Source organism: Lactuca sativa, chromosome 9, assembly GCF_002870075.4.
Source record: "Lactuca sativa cultivar Salinas chromosome 9, Lsat_Salinas_v11, whole genome shotgun sequence".
NCBI classification, from domain to species: Eukaryota; Viridiplantae; Streptophyta; class Magnoliopsida; order Asterales; family Asteraceae; genus Lactuca; species Lactuca sativa.
This window is the reverse complement of record NC_056631.2, coordinates 178,437,601-178,465,139: the sequence shown is the minus strand read 5'-3', so window position 1 is coordinate 178,465,139 and position 27,539 is coordinate 178,437,601. Positions and strand designations below refer to the sequence as shown.

Sequence of the window (27,539 nt, the reverse complement as noted above, 5' to 3'; positions counted from 1 at the left end):
ATGGTGGCTCCATGTATTGAAAAAGATATTGCTCATTGTTTCTCACAAACAATACTTACATCAACTTTTGAAGAAATTGGGGATGATGTTTTTGCTTTATTAGTTGACAAGTCCATCAATGTATCCAAAAAAACAAATGGAAGTGGTTTTGCAATATGTTACATGTGGGATTATTAAATAAAAGTTTATTGGTCTTGCTCATGTGAAGAAGACATATGTGTTGTCTCTAAAATCTGTTATTGACTCTTTATTTCTAAATAAGGATTGAATTTGACGAAGATCAGGGGTCAAGGTTATAATGGAGCAAGCAATATGAGTGGGAACTGTAACGGTTTAAAATCTTTAATCATGAGATAAAATACCTCTGCACATTATGTTTATTGCTTTGCTCACCAACTGCAGCTAGTTATTATGGCGGTTGCAAAAAATATATCACGACATTGGAGACTTTTTTGATATGGTAGTTATTCCAATGAATGTTGTGTTTTCTACTAGTAAATGAACATATATCATACGCGAAAGTCAAAACTTCATCGAACGTGGTAAATTGAAACCAAAAGTGGATTAAACCAAAAGCTTTCTCTTACTAGACTCGTAGATACACGTTGGGATTCTCGTTACAAAACTCTATCTCGTTTGGTTGGTTTGTTTTCATTCGTTATTGATGTGCTTGAATATATTGAAGATGAAGACCTTAATAGTTTTAGTCAACATCAAGCAAGTGGCCTTCGAATATATCATCGATCATTTGATTTTGTGTTCCATTTAAAGTTGATGTTGAAAATTTTGGGGATCACAAACATATCGTCGCAAGCTCTACAAAGAAAGGATCAAGATATCATGAATGCTATAAGTTTGGTGAAATCAACTACTACAACGCTAAAAAAAATGAGAAATGATAGTTTTGATGCACTTATGTTGGATATCGCCTTTTCTGTGAGAATAATGTTGAACATGGTGGAAGTTTATGTTAATCCAAGAATCCGAAGACAATATACCAATATCTCTAATCGCCATTATTACGAGGTTTTTTGTTTTAACATGCTTTTCGGTATTTTAATTCAAGAGTTTAGTGATCGTTTTAGTGAGGTAAGTTGAATTGATTATTTGTATGACGGGTTTGAATCTACACAATTCATTTTGTTGCTTTGACCCATCAAAGTTTAGGAAGTTTGTCGATTTCTATCCATGTCATTTTAGCTTATAAAGATAGGTTGGATATTCTACATGAACTTTTAGTTTACTGCAATCATATGCAACACGATTGAATATTTGCTACTTTGAAAAGTATATTCAACATTGCTAAAGTGACGGTGGAAACCAAGATGCATCTTTCCTTTCTTTTGATTTATCGATCAGTGAAGTTGTCATTGCTTTTGTCAGTTGCAACCACAACCATAAAGATATGTTTTTATGCGATGAAGTTTGTAAAATCGGATTTATGGGATTGGATTTCGAATGAATTTTTAAATAATTGTTTAATTTGCACGGTTGAAAGAGAAAGATTTACAAGGTTACAAATGAAAACAACTGTTTCTTAGCTATGTGTCATTGTAAATTTCAACTGTAAAATGACATTTAGTTAAAGGTTTTATGGGGTGTTTCGCTTGTCTTTTAGAGGGGCAAAAGTCCTTTTTGGAAAAGTTACAAAAAGTCAGGTTTTCTTAACTTTTCCAAAAAGTCACTTTTCCTTCTATCTAAAATCCAAAAATAGCTTTTAAAATGTATTTACCAAACATCTTTTACCATTTATCTTTTCCAAAAAGGACTTTTGTCTTTCAAAAAGACAAGCCAAACACCCCCTTAATATTATTCTACTTTGGGTTTTATTCAGAAAAATCTCATTATTTTGGGAAAAAAGTAATAAGGTCCTAAAAGAAATTTTAAGCAGAAAAATTTTAATTACTTAATTTTACACGATAATTTGTTATTTCCTGTTAAAATACAAATAAAAAAATTTTCTTTAATTTAGGCAAAATGTTAATCAAGACTTTTTGTTCAAAAAAACAAATTAGAATTTATCAAAAAATTTCTCAACGAAACTTTTCTACATAAAACTTTTCTATTTTTAATATTTTCTTTTATTAATTTCTACGGTCAACAATAAAAGATACATCCTACTTGACTTCCACCTTGAATCCGACTATGACTCACTTGCAAAAAAAAAATGATAGAAGTAAAGGTGCTAGGTTTCAAACTTCCGATTTCAAACTTGGTGGATAAAGTATCAAGGTAAGACTTAAAATATCTAAAACATTAGAAGTAATAAACAAAAGTTAAAAACAATTGATAGAGAAAATATCATAGTTAAATTTAAAATATCTAGAACCTTAGGGATAAACCACGACAAATAAAACTTAAAAACAAAAATGTTGAGTATTTACATCAACCCAACTAGTAAAAACATATCAAATGATTTTTGATGTAACCGTGGTGTTTGAAAATTTATCTTTTTTAAAGGTTGAAGATTCAAATTATGTCGTGAACACATAAATAGTTTATAAATATAATTTAGAAGGTGCATATGTTATGCCATGAAAAAAATAAAATAAAACATGATAGACTTTTAAAAAAATCAAGATGAATTTAAATATAAATATATATTTGAAACTTTTAGAACATGTGAGGGGATCACGAGTAGAACTCTTGTCACCCAAGTGAAATGTTGCTCTACAATCCATAGAATCGTATGGTCGAGTAGTTATTTGGTGCGCTAAAAAATTTAAAAAGTGAAAATATTTGGTTTACTAAAATATTAATTATTATTCATGATGCTGCAAATCACACGGGGTTACTATTTGGGTTTGTCATTTTCTATCTATCTACATCAACATAACTTCATTTTGGTTCTAAAACCCCATCGTCCCATTTTTGCTTTTCTTTTTTTTTTCTTTTGCCATTTTAAGTTTTTTAAAAACAATTAATTAAAAGAATAATATATTTTTTTATTTGTATATATTATTTGTATATATTTTGTCAGTAAGTTTTTTTCGTTTATATTTATCTTTTCAACTTGTTGACCAACTATTTCATATGAGGATAAAATGACTTTATATAATAATATATTTTTCATTTTGTACACATTTAATATTAAAGACTAAATATATAGAAAAATATATTACCCTATTAAGTCATTTTTCCAATTTATATGGAATAGTAGGTCTTAAGAACTGGATGTATACTATCAAACAAGTTGAAAAAGCAAATGTGGATAAAATTAAAAGGGTAAATGACACAAAAAACACTTTTTTTACACAGAAATTCGATTTGGACACTGTGTTTTTTTTTTGTGTCAATTTTGACACTGTGTTTTCCAATTTGTTACAATTCTGACCACTTGACCGGTTAACCAGGTTGCATGCTGACGTGGCATGATGACATGTCAGTTTTGATGACGTGACATTCTGACATGATATGCTGACGTGTCAAAATTGAATTTTTTTCTCACAAAAAACACTAAGTTTTCAATTTTTTCGATTTTGACACTACGTTTAATTTTTTCTTTCAACTTTGACACTATGTTTTTTTGTTCCAAATCGAACATCATTTTTTCCAATTTTTTTCAATGTTGACAATTTTCTATTTGAAACCGTATAAATATTTTTTTAATACATTTAAACCGTATAAATATGTTTTTTTTTTCATTTAAAAACCATAGTTTTGTATAAATACATTTTTTTTACACTCAAACCATATTTTTATGTATAAATATGTATTAGCTATATAAAAATTGTATTTTATATTAATATGCAACTTTAAAATGTGTTTGAAGGTTTATAGGCGTGTAGTTGATCAAAATTTGGATATCAAGTTTGCAACCTGTAACATCCCGAAATATCAAGAGTAGAGTTGAAGGACTAAAAGAGTAAGTTGTGAAAGAGTGACTCGGCGAGTCCATGGATGGACTCGGCGAGTAGAGTCGCGACTGGGTCGCATACTAAGTAGCCGACTCGGCGAGTCGGTGAGGAGGACTCCGCGAGTAGGCGCTGATTGGAGAAAACCCTAATTCTCGGGGTTGAGCCCTATATAAAGAACATTATATTTTCCTCCCAGCCTCTTTATCACCCCTTGAGCCCCAGAAAACCCTAAATCGCGGAGAAGCACCATTGTTGAGTGGATTGGAGCTTGGAGAAGTAATTATTGAAGGAATTTTGAAAGATTGAAGGCTTGGAGCAAGGGGCTTTGCTTGGATTTGAATTACATTGCAGTTGGGGCATCCATTGGAGGTAATATCTCGTTCTTGGGCTATTGTTATGTTGTTTCTTCATTTTGGGGTTTGTGGGAACTTGCCTATGGATGTAATTGGAAGTCTAGAGGTTAGATCTGAGGTTGCTACCTCAGATCTGGAATGGAGAAGAATCAGAGAGCATGAAAGTCCCTGTGTTGGAGTGTTTAGTGAAGCTTTCATGTCCCAAACCCTAAACCTAAGTGCAAAGAACCTAGATCTCGTTGGATTCACGTAAAGTTTGCCACTTTACGTGATGAAGGGGTTGTAGGAAGCTAGATCTATGTTTTGGATCAATTGCATGGCTTGGATTGCTTCTGTTTGGATTCAGACCGGTGGTACTCGGCGAGTCACACGGGTGTACTCGACGAGTTGTTTGAAGATGAGCCAGGACTCGGCGAGTTGGAAGAACAACTCGGCGAGTTGGATGAAGATGGCCTGAAACTCGGCGAGTTGTATGAATAACTCGGCGAGTAGGTTGAAGATAGCCATAGACTCGGCGAGTCTGTTCCTGGACTCGGCGAGTCTTGTCGAAGAGTTCTGATATTCTCTGGTTGAGTCGAGAATTGGTGAGTCAAGGGATGACTCGGTGAGTTGTGTGCGAGAGGACTCAGAAGTTGTGGGACTCGGCGAGTCTCGGGGTGACTCGGCGAGTTAGGTCGCGGACTGAGTGAAGTTCTAAGTATAGGAACTCGGCGAGTCATCGGGTTGACTCGGCGAGTAGGGTCAGTCAGGGGTTGACTTTGACCTTGTCTTTGACCAAGGGTTGACCAGTGGTTTCCAGGGGTATTTTGGTAATTGTTGTTTATTGTTTGAGTTCAGTGCATTGGTGGCTGTCCAGAGGTGGAGATCATATCAGTGATCGGAGCAGCTTGGGTTTTCCGTTCAGTCGGCAGATTCGAGGTGAGTTATCCTCACTATATCTATAGGGTCTACGGCACCAAGGCCGACCCCTTTATCGGATGGAAATCCGGTTAGTGTCTGTTGTTATAATATTGCGGAATATGGGCCGGAAGGAATTATATGTTGTGGGCCGGAAGGCATTACATGTTGTGGGCCGGAAGGCATTGCGATGTGGACCGGAAGGTCATGGCCTGGAAAGGCGTATGTGTGTAATTAGTATGTTGACTGATTCGTAGGGCGATGTTATGCTAGTGTCCGGTTAGGCCGGTATCTTGGTTAGGGTAATGATATGTTATGTGATCTGTTGATCGATTTGCTGACTGTGATTTGTTGTATGATTATATGTTATGTGCACAGTTGCTTGGTCTGGGGTTTGACCCGATATGTATGGCTGTTCTATGATCTGTTATGTTATGTGGGCATTTTATGTTATGGGCCGGAAGGCGATATGTTATGGGCCGGAAGGCAATATGTTATGGGCCGGAAGGCGATGTGTTATGGGCCGGAAGGCAATATGTTATGGGCCGGAAGGCAATATGTTTTGGACCGGAAGGTCGTGGCCTGGAAGGGCGTATATGTGGTTGGTATTTTGGGGGTATCTCACTAAGCTTTCGGGCTTACAGTTGTGGTTTTATGTTTTCAGGTTCTCAGGAGTCTGTGGCAAGGCAAAGGCGTGATCGTACCGTTCCCCGCGTTGGTGTTTTATGATTTGAACCTGGGAAGAATACTCTGTTAAATAATGTATTGAAAACCTTTTTGTAACAACGTTATTAAAATGGGTGGTTTTTGAAAAGTTTTAATTGTTTTGAAATTTTGGTCGTTACACAACCCATCAAACTTTTACATCTTATTAGAAGCTTATGGTTAGTTTGATTCTCATGATATAACTAATGCTTTGAATGTAAGAAAAAAAAACACCTTGTATTTAAATAAAAATGTGGTTTTTAAACGAAAAAAATATGTTATACGGTTTAAAATGTAATAAAAAAATATATTTATACGGTTTCAAATGGAAAATAGACAAAATTGAACAAAATTTGATAAATGATGTTCGATTGGAACAAAAAAAAACAGAGTGTCAAAATTGAAATAAAAAATTAAACTTAGTGTCAAAATAAAAAAAAAAAGTTAAAACTTAGTGTTTTTTGTGGAAAAAAAAATCAATTTTGACACGTCAGCATATCATGTCAGTATGCCACGTCATCATGCCACGTCAGCATGTAACCTGGTTAACCGGTCAAGTGGTCAGAATTGTAACGAATTGGAAAAAACAGTGTCAAAATTGACACAAAAAATAACACGGTGTCAAAATCGAATTTCTGTGTAAAAATAGTGTTTTTTGTGCCATTTACCCAAATTAAAACTCAATGACCAAATTTATACAAATTAAAAAGTTATTATTTTTTTAAGTCATTATCCCTTAATTAAACTAAAAATATATATTACAAATCTCGTATAACTAAAAAGATTAAAAGAAGTTAAATAACCATTCAAATTCTAGTGAAAGCCATTAATATTAATAATAACTGTTATGTTTCTTTTCACACAAATTTCAGCATTAGATTAGGAAAAAAAATAACTATATTCTGAAAAATATTTCATTAATCAATTAAATACACTAATCCTAATCTTATCCCAATAGCCAACATTAAAATAATATATAGCATTATACGATAATAACATACAAATTAGTCGGAGGTTCGTCTACAATAACTTCAGGGCATAAGACATTCCCTCATGTTCGCAACGGAAATTAGTCGGTATGCGAAAGCTGGCTAAGAAATCCATGTTACAAAATTCTCTTTCCAAAAACAACATTCAAACTAGAGTAAATTATAAATTCAAACCCCATACTATACTCAAAATCACAAGTGTAGTCCACTTTTAGTGTCTTCTTAAAGTCGTCTTTTTAAGTTTACAATTCGTTATAGGTTTAGTAATTTTTTACCAAAGTCACGATTTTGATTATAGCTAGGGGACCAAAATTTGTTACAAATTAAAATTTTAAGGACACTTTTTGAAATATGTCAAAAAATGGACGGAACTTGTAATTTTTAGTAGAACACAAAGACCAAATTTGTACTTTGCAAATTAATCTATGAAAGTGATTTAATCTAGGCTAAAATATTTTTGATTCATCAAACTCATTATATATATATATATATATATATATATATATATATATATATATATATATATATATATATATATATATATATATATATATATATATATATATATATATATATATATATAGGAGAGGATTAATGTGAAAATGCAAAAAATTTGCAAAAACGCGAAAACAAGAAAAAACTATGAGATTGTGCCACCTCAACCATATATTTTAGACAATAATTCATCAAAACTTTGAACTACATGATGATATTCGATAATACATGAGAAATTGTTTCATATTAGCAAAAAAAGATTTTTGACATTTTTGTTATAAAAACATTACTTAAAAGTGGTTAAGAACGTGAAAAAAAATGGTTGTTAAAACCGCCTTTAAATCTATATTATCATAACACAATCCAATATAAACTTATTATCTTTAATTTACTGCTAAAAATTGAAATTTGTATAGCACTTGTGGTTGATTTTTATAGGATAAAATCTGTTTTCGCGTTTTCGCTAAATATTTATGTTTTCGTATGAACGTACTTGTTATATATATATATATATATATATATATATATATATATATATATATATATATATATATATATACACACATACACACACACACTAATTTACAAGTGCCTGATGAACAGGACTTGATTGTGATCGGACCCTTCCAATTTTTTTTTTCTTTTAATCAGTGTTTGATTTATTGTCTCTGATTTAATCTGTGTCTAAATTGAGTACATTGGATACGTGTACGTGTTTGGACACGCGTTCTTTTTTCATGTGTTTATCCATCCACATGTTTTCCTCTCCCTGTTCTACCTATTTCCCACCGCCCTATTGGAGTCAATGCGTCTCCATGCTTCCCCGTGTCTCCATCTCCGCTCTCTACTGCATATGCTTTTGAGGTTTTACAATAAAGCTCTATCGTTTGTTGTTTTTCTACCTGTAAATTCCCCTGGACACTTACTCAGTAAGTATCTCAAAATATGTTTCTTAAATTCTTAACCTTTAACTGATTAATTTGTTTTTTTTCTTGTGTTTTGATTTCAGAATCACCCAATTCTACATAAGAGATTAGGGACTTTCTCAAAGACTATGGTCTCCATTCCGATGAGTTCCTCTCTGAGCCTACTATTTCATAGGTAAAGCAATCTGTTCTTTTATCTTGAAATTAGCCTTTGATAATTATGTATTTTGAATGTAATTGTGGACATAGGAGGAATCTATCGTCTTCCAATGATGTTTTTTCCATCGATTTTTGTGGTTTCCCCCTATCACCTCTCATTTTTTTTTTCCCGATTGTTCCTTTTGGGCAGGTTCGATTTGCCTTTGATTTACCTTAAGTTATTCACCTTTCTCTATCTCTTTTGGCCCCCACGTCGTTGATTCCGACCGGAGACGGAAAAGAGAAGCAACAACAACGAAGATACATCCTTCAAGCAACAGGTAATTCGAGGGTGTCCGCTCAGTCGGCGGTTGTGTCTATCCTCTCTCTGATTCCTGCAATACTAGACAATTTGAAGGTGATGTCGATTTGAGGATCACCACATCACCGTTCGTGGATGACAGATCGATTATGAGAGATGCGAAAACCAGCCCACCAAGGTACACCGTGATTTTCTAGAAACATGTTTTTGTTGTTGTTGGTTAAAATGATTCTGTTTTTAATGCCCTTTCATCATTTTTAACGGATTGAAATCCATATTTGCGTATGGTAGAACAGTTTTAAGCCACGCTTTTGTGATCGAGGGGTATTTTAGTCTTTTTCTAGAAATATGTATGTGATGTTTGTTGTTGTTCATTTTGGATGCTTGTGGATGATGGTCCTTTTAGTGTGTCTTAGCTTTTTTGTCGTTTGAATTTCTGTTTGTCATAGGATTGTGCCAAATAGTTTTCCTTTGGAAATTTTCATATAAAATGGTATTTGCTTACAAATGTCTGATAAGGGTTTTAAGGACTAGGTGTAAGTTAATGTTCTTTAGTTGCTTACCAAATAGATTACAAGTAGTTACTAAATGAAATTTTGCAAGATTTACTAGATTTTTAATTTTTCATTGCATATCTTACATGTATCTTATGTCAAGATCTGTTAGAATTATAAGCTAGACTAAATTAAAGTATTAATTAGTAATTATGGTAGTTAGTGTGACTCATTGTGATGGTTCAGAATATGTGTGATTTTAGAACTGTTGCATTGGTTAAGGTATTAACTGTCAAATGACAGTTACATATGGGCCATATAAATACTTTGTATGAAGTCTAATCACGTTGTTGAATAATTAATAAAAGACTTATGTTTTGGTATCATGTAATCTTCCTTCTATCTTCTTGTCTAAACATGCTTTCTCCAACAAGATCAACTTCTCTATCTCCTTTTCATATTGTTGCATGAATAAGTATCTAATTTACCGCAACACGATTTGTTTGCTAACTTTTGTTTAACATAATATTGCCACAGGAGTTTGAAGGTATAACTTATGCTTGATGCCATTTCTGTTAGGGTAAATATGTCAATATTGAATTAAGTAGAACTCTAGGTCTGATGCACACTTGGTCATACTGTTAAGTGTAAATATGCCAATATTGACTGTAGTATAAAGTGTAGGTCTCACACACTCTTGCTCAATATTGAATTTACTTAACTGTTTAATCAATCGGTTTACAGATGGGACTAGGAATAGAGTATATGACTGACCTATGACTCTAGGTATTTGGTTAAACAGGAAAGAAGAATGATATTTTACGTTTTACATCCACTGGCTCTACATATGTTGGTTAAACAACTACAATGTTCCATCTTTTTCTGCCTACATGTAACGCCCGTGTTTCTAGGCCAGACATTAATGATGATGTAACCGTCTAGGTTAACCTTTGTAACCCGTTTTGAAATAATAAGAATGTATTATTTGAGTATTATGTGTTTTATGCTTAATTGCTTAATTGTGTGGCTTAAATGAATTAAGAATAAAAATAAGCTTGAAAATCAAATGTTAGATAAACCCAATATTGATACATGAAGACGTAGTGGTCGTGACGAGGTTTCCGAATATATATAGAATGCCGAAATCCGAGTTATAAAGAAGAAGTTATGACATGTCGAAGTTTCGCGACAGAACCGGCACGACGCTGAGTGATGTAAAATATAAATTTAAGATAGATCGATATCTATCCATAGGGATCTAACCGAAAGTTGTAGAGTTTGTTAAACCGAAAGCGTTCATGAAAAGAACGTCTAAATCTGACTTCGTATGAGGAAGTTATGATTTTTCTATGTTTTGACTTAGCGGTATGCAACCCGAATTTGGATTTGAGATCGAGGGATTTCTAGCTGAAACAATCTAAACGAGAATCGAAGATCTCGTCGATAGTAGTTCAACGGTAAAAAGACAGACGAAAACGGATGTCTGATGAAGAAGATATGAATTTCTAACGGAGTTTTCCTGTCCCGACCTACTAAAAATAATATAATAAAAATAAAAGTCAAATTAGCTGACGGAGTCTAACCGAAATTTGTAGAGCATAATCTCAACCTTATTTCATCGATCAACGTGCAAATTATACCCCCGAAGCCCCGGTATCATCCCGAGACCCGAAGCGAGTCCCGAAGCCCCGAAGATCCCGAGAAGTAAAGTTTCCGAGCAGAAACTCTGCCCGCATAAAGCCCGGTTTTTGTGAAGATCTCCCGGTTTCACCGAATAAATACTACTCTTAGAGCCGTAGTGTTGCCCGATCATCTTCTGATCAAGTGAGTGTATAGTCCCTTTCATAAACACGATTTTAATACAAGTATTGGTTGAGTGTATTACATATATGTTATGAGTGAGTGTATATTCCTTTTCTTCTAACACATAGATATAAAGTATCTCCGAGTGAATACGTGCTATGTGTGTATAGATATATATTATATGTTACTTGGAATGAATCTGTATATTTGGAACGAGTATTAAATAAATATCTTATCAGTTTCTAAGTTGCATATGTATTCATATGTATATTGTTATCTACAAAATGTTGGGTAGAACTTGGGTAGATAGTTGTCGTGTGATAAACTGATGAGAGGCCTCAATGTTGTTGTTGATCTAGTCATCTAGCGGAGTATGGATGACGACCACGGACTCTTTCTAGACACTCCAGTGGAACGCTGGCAGGTTCATAACATGTAGGTGTTGTGAACGATGTGTTCACCGGTGTACTCTATCCCCCTCATGGTTGCCTTTAGGACATCTATTGTCAAGGAAACCTCTTTGCAATAATGTCCGTCCCGATGAAAATCCTAGATTAGGTCCCTGGTAATATATGTTGTTTTAAGGACGTAAAGTGAGGATAACGGGAATGGGTAATCGGGTTATTGTTGGTTGGTGAAATTAAATATAATTATTTATTGTGGGTTGAAAACCCTATATGCTCACCAGACTTCCATGCCTGACCCACTCAGTTTATTTGTATTACAGGAAGTGGTGGGAGGGCATAAGATGGATGAAACATCAAGTTATTTTGTTTATAAGTCTGTAGTTGTATATAACTGTTGTATGGCTTGTAATTTGTCGTTTATGCTTTTTGGTCTGTATCGGAACATGACATCCCATATCTAATGAAAATGCATTCCTTTATGAAATGCTTTGTAAATATTATTTTATCATATTATGTTTTTGGGAAAGAATTCTGCAACTCTTTTAAATCAATGAATTTACTCTGAAATTATTTTAAAAGCATAAATTAAAAACGGTCTTTTCTGGCCGTGATTTTGGGGATGTCACAGTTGGTATCTGAGCATTAGTTTAAGCGAACTATTTCTAGACTTAAGCTTAGTATGCTAAGCGAAGATTGTGAGATAAGTGTCTGTGATATTTTAGACACGAGCACTAGTTTATTTTAGGAAAGTTGCATAAAATGCTTTTATGTGCTAAATGTTATATGTTTTCCATATATGATATTATTGGTTCGGATCTATGGTTTGATGCCAACCGGATCTGGAGACCTTATGTGTTTTGGATTCTAAGCGTAGGATTACCGTATTAAAACTAGCATGTAAACGTTTCGGAGTGATAAGGATGATTTAATTATCTATCATGGATGAGGATCTAATTTCACCTTATTCGGTGTGTAGATCAAAAATGGTAAGAACCAAAAGTGGCGTTGGAAACGCAGATGAAAACATGAATCAACCACCAGTGATTGAGCAAGCACCTGTTGTGGCAGCAGCACCAGAGCGAATGACAATGGTTGGGGTGCAAGCCATGATTCGGGCTATGTTAGCCAAACAAAGGGAAGAAATGTGACAGATGTTGCATGAAAATAGGAACGAACCTATCATGCCCATTGAGCAACCCGAGTAATCGGAGGAAGGGAATAATAGTTGAATTGTGAGTCAAGTTGGGACTCAAGGAGAACGAAGGAATGACCCAGAAAGGGGAAACAACAAGGATGGGCGAATGTATAAGAATTTCTTGGGCGCCAAGCCGCCAAGTCTTTCTGGAAGCCCAAAGCCTGTTGAGATTATGGATTGGATCTCCAAAATGGAGATGGTATTTGAAAGTTGCGACTGTAGCAACAAACATAAGACTGTCTTTGCAGTTAGACAACTGAAGACCAGAGTCTTGAGTTGGAGGAAGTTGTTGCGGATACTATGTCACGAGGAGAAACCCTGAAAATGTCATGGGAGGAGCTCATGGAGCAATTAAGGGTGTAGTATTGTTCAGAGATAGATCTAATTGATCTGAACAATGAGTTCCAAAACTTAAAGAAGGGGAGAATGAGCATAGACGACTATGCTATTGCATTCACTGAGAAAATGAAGTTATTTCCATACCTAGTGCCAACGGAACTCTCAAAGATTGATAGGTTCGCTAATGAACTGCCTGCCGACGTTGGCCCGACCGTCAAGATGGCATCCACTCTGAAAACAGTTGTTCGAGCAGCTAAGAATGTGGAGGCCCAGCAGAAGGAAAAGGGTCTAGAAAGAATAGAGGTTGGTGAGAAAAGGAAGTTCGATGGACCTTCAGGGTCCAACAAGAAAAACAAGTTCTCGAAATCTAGTTCGAGAGGAGGAGGAGGCGAAGTGAAATGGTGCGACAAATGTAAGAAGAAGCATTACGGAAAATGTGACGTAGTGGCCACATGTTTTAAATATGGAAAGTCAGGGCATTATGCCAACAAATGCACCCTCGCCAAGAAAGTTTGTTATGGTTGCGGTGAGGAGGGTCACATGTCGAGGGAATGTCCGAAAAAGAAGGAGGCAGCAAAACCCAACATTCCGCCAAAGCCGAAGGCGAGAGCCTTCCAGATGAAACTGGAAGCTGTTAAAGATGAAGCTGATGTCGCTTCAAGTACCTTTCTCGTAAACAAACTGTCTGCCCAAATTTTATTTGATTCTGGAGCCAACTACTTCTTTATTTCGCATGAATTTGGTAGAAAACTAGCTTTGTCTGTCGATAGACTAGATAATGCTTTATTAGTCGAAGTTGCTAGTGGCAAGTTTGTACCTGTTAGCCATCGTATGAAAAACATCTTAATTGAATTGAATGGGAATAAGTTCCACGAGGAATTATTGCCTATTGAGCTAAATGGTTTCAACATCGTGCTGGGGTTGGATTGGCTTAGTGTAACGCCCGCAGATCCGGGCTAGTTAATTTAGAGGCAATAAATGTCGAAAATGACTTTTTGACAAAAGATTATTTAGAATAAATAATCTTAAGAAAGTGGTAGTATATGTTACAAGGTTTCGGTAAATATAAAGAACGCCGAAATCCGAGTTATAACAAAGAAGTTATAACCTGTTGAAGTTTCGCCACAGAACCGGCACAATACCGGGAAGCGTAAATAGTAAATTTACGATAGAGCGAGTTTTAGCCTTATAGTTCTAAATAAAATTCGTAGAGTATCTTAAACTAAGAGCGTCGATAAAAAGAATGCCCAAATCTGACTTCGTATGAGGAAGTTATGGTTTTTCGAAGTTTCGGATTAACAGTGTACAGCCCGAAATTCAAATAATAGATCGATCGGTTTTTATCCAACACGACCTAAATGAGAGTTGAAGATCTAGTTAATATTAGCGTAACGAGAAAAAGATGGGCGAAAACGGACGTCGAATGAAGAAGTTATGAATTTTTAACGGACCAATCCTGTCCCGGCCTGATAAAAATATAACTTTTAAAATAAAGTCAAAATTAGTCAATGGAGTCTAAACGAAAGTTGTAGAGTACATTCTCGCCTTCGTGTGGATATAAACAACGTCAAAAACAGAGCTCGTATGAGGAATATACAAATTTTTGAAGTTTAAAATCGAAATTACGAAGCTGATGATAGCAGTGCTGACGTGGCAGCGCCACAGCCGTCCAATACTGATGACAAGGCTCGCTTCTGATCACGCCACGTCACCTCGCCTTTGCTTTATTCCCCGCGTCCGAGGTGAGTACGCCCCGCATACCCTCGTGTCTTATCCATCCAACGAAGGTGCGAGCCAGTTGTGCGAAGCTGGCAATCCTATCCGACACTACGCCCAGCGTAGCCCCGGTACGCCCAGCGTACTTCCGAGGGTTCAACCCTATAAAAGGGTGTGAGGATGGACGGGTTTTACACACCAAATCCCACTCTCTCTCTAAGAACTTTCTCTATCTAGCCCCTTTTGAGTCCCCTAAAGTCTAGGTGAAGCCCTAGCACCCGAAGGAAGCCCCGAGGCTCCCGGAGTCCCGAGAAAAAAAAGGGTCTTTCGATTTCGGAAACGCTGCTCCGAGCAAAGCCCGGTTTTCTTTAAAATCCGCTGTAAGTGAGCTACACTTACGCAATTTTTAATATAGCTTTCAAATAATTATAGTAATGTTATTAGGTCCGTAAAATAATTATTTGGGCTATTATTATGAGTTATATAAGTATTGTTTAACGCTTATATAATAGTAATAATAGTCAGACTATTAAATTGTCGCGGTTATCATTAGACTAAACCCTAGTGGTATTAATACTAGGTTTTATCGAAGGAAAATTGTTTTGATAGTATCGAAGCGTTGTCCGAGTGCTGAGTCATCACCATATCAAGTGAGTGCGTAGTCCATTTCATCTTACACATAGATATGAAGTACTTTAATATAAATTAAGGGTGTTGTGTGTGCATATTGTCTGAATACTTGCTGTCTATGCTGGTGAAAGATTTTTATACATGTTTTAAATGATTTAAACTGTATATATGTATCAAAATGTGTTGGGTAAAACATGGGTAGATGAATGATGAGGAATAAAAGTTGAAATAGAGGAACATTAGTAGTATGGACCTAGTGCCCTATAGGTAAACATTGGCAGCAGTGGACCTAGTGCCCTATGGATGAGCACTAGCAGCTGCACCACAACCCGTAGATGTTTTAGATCTACAGTAAACGTCCTAGCAGCTGCGCTCTAAGGACAGTATCGGTAGTTGCACCTAATAGGGAGCCTTATGACCATGACAGTAGCGTTTAAAGGTCAATACCGGAAGAAGCGCCTCATAGAAAATGTCCTGATTCTGGAAAATGTGCCTAAGTGATAATATTAGCAGCAGTGCTTGACCGTTGTGTCATTGGCAACAATGGACTTCATGTTGTTTCCTTAGGATGATCCTTAGGAATGAATGAACAAGGATTAGCTGATCCTTAGGGTAAATCCTTAAGAAGATAATGGGTAATTGGGTTGATTGGTTGATGTTTAAATATAATAATTATATTATTGTGGGTTGAAAACCCTATGTACTCACCAGGTTTCCCAACCTGACTCACTCAGTTCATTTGTATCACAGGTGTCGATATGAAGTTACATTACACTGAGAGATTTAAAAAAGATGTAGATCACTAGTGTAAATGAATGTAAGTTCTGTTTATGCTAATGTTTCTGTATTGACGATGACATCCCAAATGTTTTAAAATAAATAAAAATACATTTCTTCGGGAATGTTTTGATAATGAAATTATCATGTTTTTCTGGGAACAAATTCCGCAACGTTTTTGTTAAAAGAGATACTCTGATTTTTATAAAGCATAAACAAAAAATCGGTCTTTCTGGCCGTGAAATTGGGGATGTCACACTTAGCGCTAATGATGCCGAAATATTGTGCAAGAAGAAGATTGTAAAAGTAAACCCACCATGGAAAGAGTCTTTTATGGTGTATGGGGACAAACGCAGAGTAAATTATGTAATCATTTCTCTAATGAAAGCTAGAAAGTGTTTGGCCAAAGGATGTACATCATATTTGGCATTTGTGATAGATGCAAAGAAGGAGAAAAAGAAGATGCAGAGCATTCCTGTCGTGTGTGATTATCCGAAAGTATGTCCCGAAAATCTTCCCGGATTACCGCCTGATAGACTAGTGGAGTGTAGAATAGACTTGTTACCAGGGACAATACCAATAGCAAAGGCACCTTACCGATTAGCACCGACAGAGATGAAGGAGCTGATGATGCAACTTCAGAAGTTATTGGACAAAGGTTTCATAAGACCTAGTTTATCACCCTGGGGAGCTCCAGTGTTATTCGTGAAGTAGAAAAATGGAAGTATGAGAATGTGCATCGATTACAGAGAGCTTAACAAGGCAACAATAAAGAATAGATATCCGTTGCCGAGGATTGATGACCTATTCGATCAACTACAAGGTTCAAGTTATTTTTCAAAGATCGACCTAAGGTCAGGATATCACCAGCTGAAAATGAGAGAGTAGGATATCGAGAAAATTGTGTTCAGAACACGATATGGACACTATGAGTTCTTGGTTATGTCGTTTGGACTAACCAATGCTTCCTCAGCATTCATGGATTTAATGTACAGGCTTTGCAATCCGTTCCTTGATAAATATGTTATAGTGTTCATAGATGACATTCTGATTTACTCAAAAAACTAAGAGGAGCATGGCAGACACTTGCGAGAAGTGTTAGAAGTCTTGAAGAAGGAGAAGTTGTATGCTAAGTTCTCCAAATGTGATTTTTGGATTCGAGAAGTCCAATTCTTGGGTCACTTGGTCAACCAAGAAGGAATAATGGTTGATCCAGCAAAGATTGAAGCTATGATGAAGTGGGAAAAACCGAAAAGTCCCACGGAGATCCGAAGCTTTTTAGGATTAGCCGGATATTACAGAAGGTTTATCCAAGGCTTTTCTTCGATTGCTACCCCATTAACAGCTTTGACTCACAAAGGAGTTGCTTATGCTTGGAGTGATAAGCATAGAGAAACATTCAAGGGTTTAAAGAAGAAGCTATGTGAGGCACCGATTTTATCTCTACCCGATGGAGTTGAAGACTTCGTTGTTTATAGCGATGCGTCTGGGGTTGGATTCGGTTGTGTTTTGACTCAAAGAGATAAGGTGATCGCGTATGCATCTCGACAGCTGAAAGAGCATGAAAGGAACTACCCCACTCATGATTTGGAGTTGGCAGCGGTAGTTTTCGCTCTGAAAATATGGAGGCATTACCTCTATGGCTCGAAGTGCAAACTTTTCACTGATCATAAGAGTCTCCAATATTTCTTTAATCAGAAAGAATTGAATATGAGGCAACGACGCTGGCTAGAGTTACTCAAGGACTACGACTGTGAGATACTTTACCACCCCGGTAAAGCAAATGTTGTCATTGATGCTCTCAGCCGGAAAGTCAATCTTGAAAGAAAAATGCCAAGACCGTTGAGAATAGAATTTGTCTCGAAAATTATGGAGAGTATAAAGAAAGCTCAAGAAGAAGCTTCTGAGAAGAATGACCGAAAGGGAGAACATTTGGGCAAAACGTTAGTGTTCGGTATAAACAGTCACGGACTGAAGGTATTCCAAGATTGTATTTGGGTACCTAAGTCAGGAGGAATAAGAGATCTTCTGATGGAAGAAGCTCACAAACCCATGTACTCAATTCATCCTGGCAGCACTAAAATGTATAGGGACCTGAAACCCTATTACTGGTGGCTGACAATGAAGCTTGCTATTGCAAAGTACGTGGCGGAGTGTGTGACATGTGCGCGGGTCAACGCATAACATCAGAAACCATACATGAGTTTAGAACCTTTACCTGTGCCTATGGGTAAATGGGAATACATTGCTATGGATTTTGTCACTAAACTGCCCAGAACAAAGAATGGTCACGACATGATTTGGGTGGTCATTGATCGCTTCACTAAGAGTGCGCATTTCATAGCAGCCAATGAGAAATGGTCTATGGATAAGCTTTTGAATTCTTATGTGAAGGAAATTATGAGGCTTCACGGTGTTCCGTTAACGATTGTGTCAGATCGTAACAGTCGTTTCATCTCACGATTTTGGAGAAGTCTACAAGAGGAATTGGGTACCAATTTGTGTTTGAGTACAACTTACCATCCACGGAATGATGGTCAGAGCAAAAGAACGATACAAACACTTGAAGATATGTTGAGAGCATGTACTCTGAAATTCCTAAGTAACTGGGATGAACATTTACCTTTGGTAGAATTTTCCTAGAATAATAGTTTCCACTCAAGCATAAAGATGGCACCTTATCAAGCTTTGTATGGACAAAAATGTCGTACGCCATCTTGTTGGCTTGAGGCTGGGGAATAGAAGTTTATGGGACCGGAGATAGTCCATCAAACTGCTGAAAAGTTGAAAATAATTAGGGAGAGAATGTTAACAGCTCGGGATCATCAAAAGAGCTATGCTGACAAGAAAAAAAGGTCGATGACTTTTGAAGTTGGAGATTCGGTTTTACTTAAAGTCTTGTCGTGGAAGGGACTTATAAGATTTGGTAAAAGGGGAAAGTTGAGTCCAAAATTTATTGTACCGTTTAAAGTTCTTCAGAGGGTTGGGAACCAAGCTTACAATCTTGAATTAAACTGAATGGAATTCATAACACTTTCCATGTGTGTTATTTGAGGAAGTTCACAGGAGAAGTTCCCGACATGATTCCACTTTCGGATTTGAGAATCGATGAGAACAAAAGGTTGATTGAAGAACCAGAGGCAATCGTTGACCGAAAGACTAAGAAGTTGTAACGCAATATGGTCGGGTTAGTGCTTGTCCGATGGAAACATACGAATTAGCCAAATCTCACCTGGGAGACGGAGAGTAACATGATGAGTCGCTACCCACATTTGTTTGTTGATGTGTGATTCCGGGGACGGAATCATTCTAAGGTGGAGAGAATTGTAACGCCCGTGTTTCTGGGCCAGGCATTAATGATGATGTAATAGTCTAGGTTAACCTTTGTAACCCATTTTGAAATAATAAGAATGTATTATTTGAGTATTATGTGTTTTATGCTTAATTGCTTAATTGTATGGATTAAATGAATTAAGAATAAAAACAAGCGTGAAAATGAAATGTTAGATAAACCCAATATTGATACATGAAGACGTAGTGGTCGTGACGAGGTTTCCGAATATATATAGAATGCCGAAATCCGAGTTATAACGAAGAAGTTATGACATGTCGAAGTTTCACGACAGAACCGGCACGACGCTGAGTGACGTAAAATATGAATTTAAGATAGAGCGATATCTAGCCATAGGGATCTAAACGAAATTCGTAGATTTTGTTAAACTGAGAGTGTGCATTAAAAGAACTTCTAAATCTAACTTCGTATGAGGAAGTTATGATTTTTCTAAGTTTTGAGTTAGCGGTATGCAGCCCGAAGTTCGGATTTGAGATCGAGGGATTTCTAGCCGAAATAATCTAAACGAGAATCGAAGATCTCATCGATAGTAGTCATAAGGTAAAAAGACAGACGAAAACGGATGTCCGATGAAGAAGATATGAATTTCTAACGGAGTTTTTCTGTCCCGGCCTACTTAATAAAAATAAAAGTCAAAATTAGCCGACGGAGTCTAAACGAAAGTTGTAGATCATAATCTCACCTATGCATGGATATAAAGAACGTCGAAAACGGAGATCGTATGCGAAAGTTATGAATTTATGAAGTTCGAGGCACCCATCCCAAAGTAGGAACGCCCTGCGTTCAGTGCTTGGCTCCGGATTGGCCACGTTGATGCTAACTCAACGGAAAAGGGATAGGATCGGAACCCCACTCCTACACACCGCGTTCTAAAGGAACGCCCTACGTTCGTTTGGGGAACACACTGCGTTCGTGGCAGACTTCACCCTATAAATAGATATCAAAGGGCAGCCATTTGTGGTTGCCAAATCTCTTCTCTCTCACCTTTATTTCATCGATCTATGTGCAAATTATACCCTCGAAGCCCCAGTATCATCCCGAGACCCGAAGCGAGTCCCGAAGCCCTGAATATCCCGAGAAGTAAAGTTTCTGAGCCGAAACTCTGCCCACGTAAAGCCTGGTTTTTGTGAAGATCCCCCGGTTTCACTGAAGAAATACTACTCTTAGAGCCGTAGTGTTGCCCGATCATCTTCTGATCAAGTGAGTGTATAGTCCCTTTCATAAACACGATTTTAATACAAGTATTGGTTGAGTGTATTACATATATGTTATGAGTGAGTGTATATTCCTTTTCTTCTAACACATAGATATAAAGTATCTCCGAGTGAATACGTGCTATGTGTGTATAGATATATATTATATGTTACTTGGAATGAATCTGTATATTTGGAACGAGTATTAAATAAATATCTTATCAGTTTCTAAGTTGCATATGTATTCATATGTATATTGTTATCTACAAAATGTTGGGTAGAACTTGGGTAGATAGTTGTCGTGTGATAAACTGATGAGAGGCCTCAATGTTGTTGTTGATCTAGTCATCTAGCGGAGTATGGATGACGACCACGGACTCTTTCTAGACACTCCAGTGGAACGCTGGCAGGTTCATAACATGTAGGTGTTGTGAACGATGTGTTCACCGGTGTACTCTATCCCCCTCATGGTTGCCTTTAGGACATCTATTGTCAAGGAAACCTCTTTGCAGTAATGTCCGTCCCGATGAAAATCCTAGATTAGGTCCCTGGTAATATATGTTGTTTTAAGGACGTAAAGTGAGGATAACGGGAATGGGTAATCGGGTTATTGTTGGTTGGTGAAATTAAATATAATTATTTATTGTGGGTTGAAAACCCTATATGCTCACCAGACTTCCATGCCTGACCCACTCAGTTTATTTGTATTACAGGAAGTGGTGGGAGGGCATAAGATGGATGAATCATCAAGTTATTTTGTTTATAAGTCTGTAGTTGTATATAACTGTTGTATGGCTTGTAATTTGTCGTTTATGCTTTTTGGTCTGTATCGGAACATGACATCCCGAGTTTTGATATCTAATGAAAATGCATTCCTTTATGAAATGTTTTGGTAAATATTATTTTATCATATTTTGTTTTTGGGAAAGAATTCCGCAACTCTGTTAAATCAATGGATTTACTCTGAAATTATTTTAAAAGTATAAATTAAAACGGTCTTTTCTGGCCGTGATTTTGCGGATGTCACACTACAGATGCAAACTCTTATAAAAAAAGGCTTTCATCTTCAGATTTATCGGACCCCATATTTCCCTTTCTACACAAGAAACACAAACTTCAAAGTTCTTGTTACTTTTTTAGCCATGAAACTTAACTTTATTATTCTTCAAATAGGAATTTTGGATTGTTGTGATGTGTCATCCAAATTGTGAGATCTGACTTTTGTCATATTGGATGAAATTTTTTCATGATTCGTCTGTACTTTATCCAACAAAGTGATGTATAGGTTGCAAAAGAACAAAACTTTATCCAACAAAGTGATGTATAGGTTGCAAAAGAACAAACTAATGTAATCGTGATGGATGACTATTAATGATAAATTTTGTTTAGCATGCATTACAAGTTGGATTGTTAGTCTTTCTTTTTCATATGTTTTGTAAATTGTACTTACATAGTTGCATGGGTATGAATAATATGAACATTTTTACACATGGTGAAATACAAGTTTCAGTCAAAAAAACAGATGAATACAAGATAGGACAAAATGTTCCCCTTTTGTGTATTTCTATCGTGTATCCAATCTAATAAAACGGGAATCTTCCCTAGTTTAACTTAAACTAAAATCTAATTAAATCATATACTCCTTCATCACATGCCATAAAAGAATTAACATATAAAATAGTGGAAGGTGTTACAAAAATCTTTACTTAGTTCAAAATATCATCTGAAATGCTAGAAAATAAACGCACACTCACCCACTATCTTATTTGTAAATCTATTTTTTTGTCTACACTTGAACTATCAATCTTTAGCCGATAACACATTGATATTTAATATCGCTAAATTGTAAACCTTTAGACCCTTTAGTTTCTTATTTTACAAATTTTTATTTTGAAAAGCGTACCACTTATAAATGGAAAAATCCAAAAATTCTTTTTTTAAATATTATTTTCGAAACTTGAATTAACTAAAAAAAAATAAAAATAAAATAAAAAAATACGTCTCACGGTCTCACAAAATTAGGCCGTCTCACATGAACCTAACTCTCTCTCTCTCTCTCTCTCTCTCTATATATATATATATATATATATATATATATATATATATATATATATATATTAATATAATTAATATAGATTATTTATAAAATTATTTTTGTTTTTTAAATCAATTGTCTAAACTATATAAAATCACATTATTTATTTTTTGCTTTATTTATTTATCTTTGTTTTTGTGGTTTAAAAATCTTTTAATATTTTTTACATTTTATTTAAATATATTTTTTAATGTTGTTTTTTTTTTATGTTTTGTTCGTCCAATATAATTATTTGATGTTGTTTTTTTATGTATTTTTTGCTTACATCATTCACTTATATGTAGTGATGTAAACTAAATGAACGTTTGGTGAACTGTTCATAAACTGTTCGGTGAGAAGTTTGTTTATGTTTGTTTATTTAATAAATGAACGAACATGAGCAAAAATTATCGTTTGTTTAATTAAATGAACGAACATGAACAATGTTCTCGTTCGTTCATTTATGTTCGTTTATGATGTTCGTTTACGTTCATTTATGTTTGTTCGTTTAATTTATTTATATTAATTTATGTTCAGTTTTTTTATATTATATTACCATATTATATGTGCATTTATGTTCATATCTTTGTTCGTTTAGTATAATATGGTAATATAATAAAAGAATTAAACATAAATGAATATGAACATAAACGAACAAAGATAAACAAACAAAATTGAACATAAATGAACATATAATATGGTAATATAATATTAAAAAAATGAACATAAATTAATATAAATTAATTAAACGAACAAACATAAATGAACATAAACGAACATCATAAATGAATGTTCGCGAACATAAATGAATGAACAAGACCATTATTCATGTTCGTTCGTTTAACTAAACGAACTATAATTTTTATTTATATTCGTTCATTTATTAAATAAACAAACATAAATAAATAAACATTAAAAAAATATTTAAATAAAACATCAAAAAGTATTAAAAGATTTTAAACCATAAAAACAAAGATAAATAAATAAAACAAAAAAATAATAATAATGATAATAATATGATTTTAGATAATTTAGATAAGTGATTTAAAAAAATAAAAATAATTTTATAAATAATCTATATTAATTCTACTAAAATAAAGATAAAAACAATTATATATATATATATATATATATATATATATATATATATATATATATATATATATATATATATATATATATATATATATATATATATATATATATATATATATATATATATATAGGGGTGGTTCAAATGAGAACCCAAAAGGTTAAGAACCCTAAGAACCATTTTTTAAATGTTTTCCTTAAAGACATTTTAGACAAATTAAACATCAAAATTATATAAAACAAACTTTTTCATTCACTTATTTACAACTAGTTGCCACTTATTCTTGGAAGTTGTCGGACCACCATCAGACCGCTGTCGGGCCGATGTCGGACCACCGCCGGACTAACATCAAGTTCAATTGTATTTTCAGGTCATATTCACAGCTTAATAAAACAAATATTATAGTTCTAATTTATTTGGTAATACTTTTTAATACATACCCTTTTATTTTTGCAACCAAACATACAAAATATTAATAAAAAATAGATTTATGCCTTGATAAAGTCAATTTTTCTTTTTCTAAATTTTAGATTTCCTTAAAAAATCTGTCGTGTGTAATGCGTATTCACAGTTTAAAATTTTCATATTCACAGTTTAGTCAACATATTAATTCACTAATACACAACTATATTTTCATGCATACATTCATTCATATTTTAGGGCAAAATTTATATAAAATATACAACTTAATACAGTCCATTTACAGTTTAATACACAAAAATTCACAACTTAATGCAATCCATTTTACAATAATTCAAAAATTCAAAGAAGATAAACTCAAACTCTACCATCACCACTAACTACAATATGACATCGCTAACCACAATTGTCACCATCGCAATCATCCTTCCTTCTAAATCAAATATGTATATAAAATCGTTAATTAATAGCTTAAATATTATATTTATAATTTAGTAAACCAATTAATTCACTTATTATAAGCTTACTGCAAAATAATTATAAAACTAATATCTTCTTACATATTTATACAACACAAAAAATAAATATATTCACAAGAAAACTAAAAAAACATTCTCACGTAAATCATTTATATTTTAACATAAAATTCATTATAAATTCACAGCTTAATACAGTCAATTAACAGTTTAAACAAAAAAATCACAAATTAATGCAATTAATTTACATTTTTAAACACAAAAATAACAATGTAATACAAAAATTCACAATTTATTACAGTTAATGCACAGTTTAAACAAAAAATTCATAGATAATGCAGTTAACTCACAGTTCGAAGCATAAAAATCATAGCTTAATACATAAAATTCACAACTTATTACAATATATTCATAATTTAATACACAAAAGTATAAATTCACATCCATATTATCAACCTAAAATTCTTAATACAGTCAATTCACAGTTTAATACACAAATTCACAACTTAGTATAATAAATTTGATGTTTAATACATAAAAATTATACATTCATTACTATATTCTCAAATTAAAACTCATATTTCAAAACTTTACTTCACAGTTTAATAAAGCAGTTTATGACACTCACTTGAAGTGTTCACAACTTAAAGACACTTTTCAACTTTTATAATTTTCATTCACACAAATCATCAAACACCTTGTGTGCATCAAAAAAACCATTCACAATACTTATACAACTCAAACTATTCATAAATACAAAAAAAAAAAAAAAAAAAAAAAAAAAAAAAAAAAACAGTAGGATTTAGGTTATTCAAATATTAATACATAAGTTTTATACACTTATTCACAACTTAATGTACAACAAACACTATTTACAGTTTCAAATTTTCATTCAGGCAAATCATCAAACACATTGTGTGCATCATAAAATGTTTCTTGATTCTGATTTTTACCAAGCCTTTTAACACATAATAGGTAGCAAAAATGGAGTAAGATGTAAAACACAATAAATAAACATGAAGATAATTGTACAGAGGTTAAAAAAACACTCATATAAGCTCATCATAATATACCTGATGTTAAGAAGATGATGAGTGACACATTGGTTGTAACAACACCACCAAATCTTAATGATCTTGCTTTGCCACTCGCAAGATCTCATATATTTGGTCTCGTCGGATGTTTGTACTCACGTAACTAGCCTCGTCAATAGTCAGTGACATTGTAATCGTCGTTGCTGGTGGCGATTAGTAGCAAAACTTACAGATTTTGAGGAGGAAGACACTATTGGTGGTTCTATAATGGTTGAATGGTGGTGGATCTCATAGATCTAGAGTGAAAATCACACATCTAGATGGTGGCACCAGTGTCGGCTTGGATTCCACCGGAACTCCTTTATCTGAACATTAGATTTTCTCGGAAATCCTTCCACGTCTCGAGATCCCATCATAACTCCTTCAACATCACGAGATCTAGCTGAAAAACTTATAGATCTGAAGGAGGAATTTGTAGATCTAGCGTCAAAAATCATAGATCTGGAGGTGGATCTCGTAGATCGATGGTAGAGACATCGTCACTGGTGGTGGTGGTGGTGGTGAAGCCGTCGTCACCGGTGGTGGCGGTGGTGCAACAAGCGATGAGAGTGGTGGTGTTCATCAAATTGCTGGTTGAAGGATATAAATGAAGGTTTTTGCTCTAAATGTTAAAAGGAAAGTTGAATTTAATAAGTTTTAGATGCATCATGTAACGTCCCAAAATTCAAGACTAAAAATTTCTTTTAATAAAATATTAATTAACGTAAAATCATCATTTCAAAACATAAGCAGAGTATTAGTTTTCAAAACACATGTTCATTATCAGAGTAAAACATTCCCAGGCTGACTAATCTATGGTGTGTGCCATACGATCATCCCGAGCTCCATCATCCGCTACCGGAAGTACCTGAAACCAAAACTGAAAACTGTAAGCACGAAGCTTAGTGAGTTTCCCAGATACCACATACCATACAAACCATTCATAGCTAAGGACCATACATAACCGACTTATCCATAATCAAGTAAGGTGCTATGTGCCAAACATAGTCTTGCCATTATGCCACGGGTCGCGCGTGGTCTTCCTGGTCAAGCCTGGGCCGCTCCCTGGGTCTTACAGACAAGTGCCAAGGGCCACCCCCTGGTCTTACAGACATGTGACAAGGGCCACCCCCTGGTCTTTTATGCATGTATCACAAAGACAACCGTACATACTACTCTACTTAGCTAAACAACATACAGTGTGCCAGAAGCCACCTCCTGGTCTTTCATATATAATAGCATACAATGCACCAGGAGCCACCTCCTGGTCTTTCATACATATTGCCTAAGGCTAACCCCCGGGTCTTCCTGTCATCTATAATAACATACTGTGTGCCAGGAGCCACCCCCTGGTCTTTCATGCATATTGCCTAGGGCTAACCCCCGGGTCTTCCTATCATCCATAATAACATATTGTATGCCAGGAGCCACCCCCTGGTCTTTCATGCATATTCTAAATGGGCCGGCATTAGTGCCTTAGACCCATACAAACAGTGAGGAGACTCACCTCGCACTGCTGAACTCTGCTGATAATCCTCTGGCTGCTGACCGACAACTCTCTGAACCCCTGCTCCACTCGCTCCCCGAGCTACCAATGCCAAAGCAACACTGAGTCTAACTGACCCTCGAAAGACAACCAAGTCAACTCTGGTCAAAGTCAAAGTCCTGGTCAAAGTCAAAGTCCTGGTCAAAGTCAACCTTCCAGGTCAACCCTACTCGTCGAGTCACCCTAATGACTCTTCGAGTTCATATGTTCAGAGTCCTTCTCTTAGCGACTCGACTCGCCGAGTCAGTCCATGACTCGCCGAGTCTACC

At 35.0% G+C, this 27,539-nt stretch overlaps 1 protein-coding gene across 1 annotated transcript; it reads left to right on the top strand.

Moving 5' to 3' along the window:
* Positions 1 to 26,322, top strand: LOC111916923 (uncharacterized). The gene is made up of 3 exons (XM_023912575.1): positions 1 to 120; positions 772 to 1,089; positions 26,206 to 26,322. Exons 1-3 carry the CDS (start codon positions 1 to 3, stop codon positions 26,320 to 26,322), a joined length of 555 nt encoding a protein of 184 aa, XP_023768343.1.
* The last annotated feature ends 1,217 nt before the right edge of the window (positions 26,323 to 27,539 follow it).

Excerpts from the sequence above, each read along its gene's own strand:
- LOC111916923 (XM_023912575.1), top strand. The coding sequence starts at position 1 with ATGGTGGCTCCATGTATTGAAAAAGATATTGCTCATTGTTTCTCACAA. Across the intron at positions 121-771 it reads TAGTTGACAAGTCCATCAAT|TTGATGTTGAAAATTTTGGG; the intron begins GTATCCAAAAAA and ends TTCCATTTAAAG. Across the intron at positions 1,090-26,205 it reads TTAGTGATCGTTTTAGTGAG|ATCGATGGTAGAGACATCGT; the intron begins GTAAGTTGAATT and ends TGGATCTCGTAG.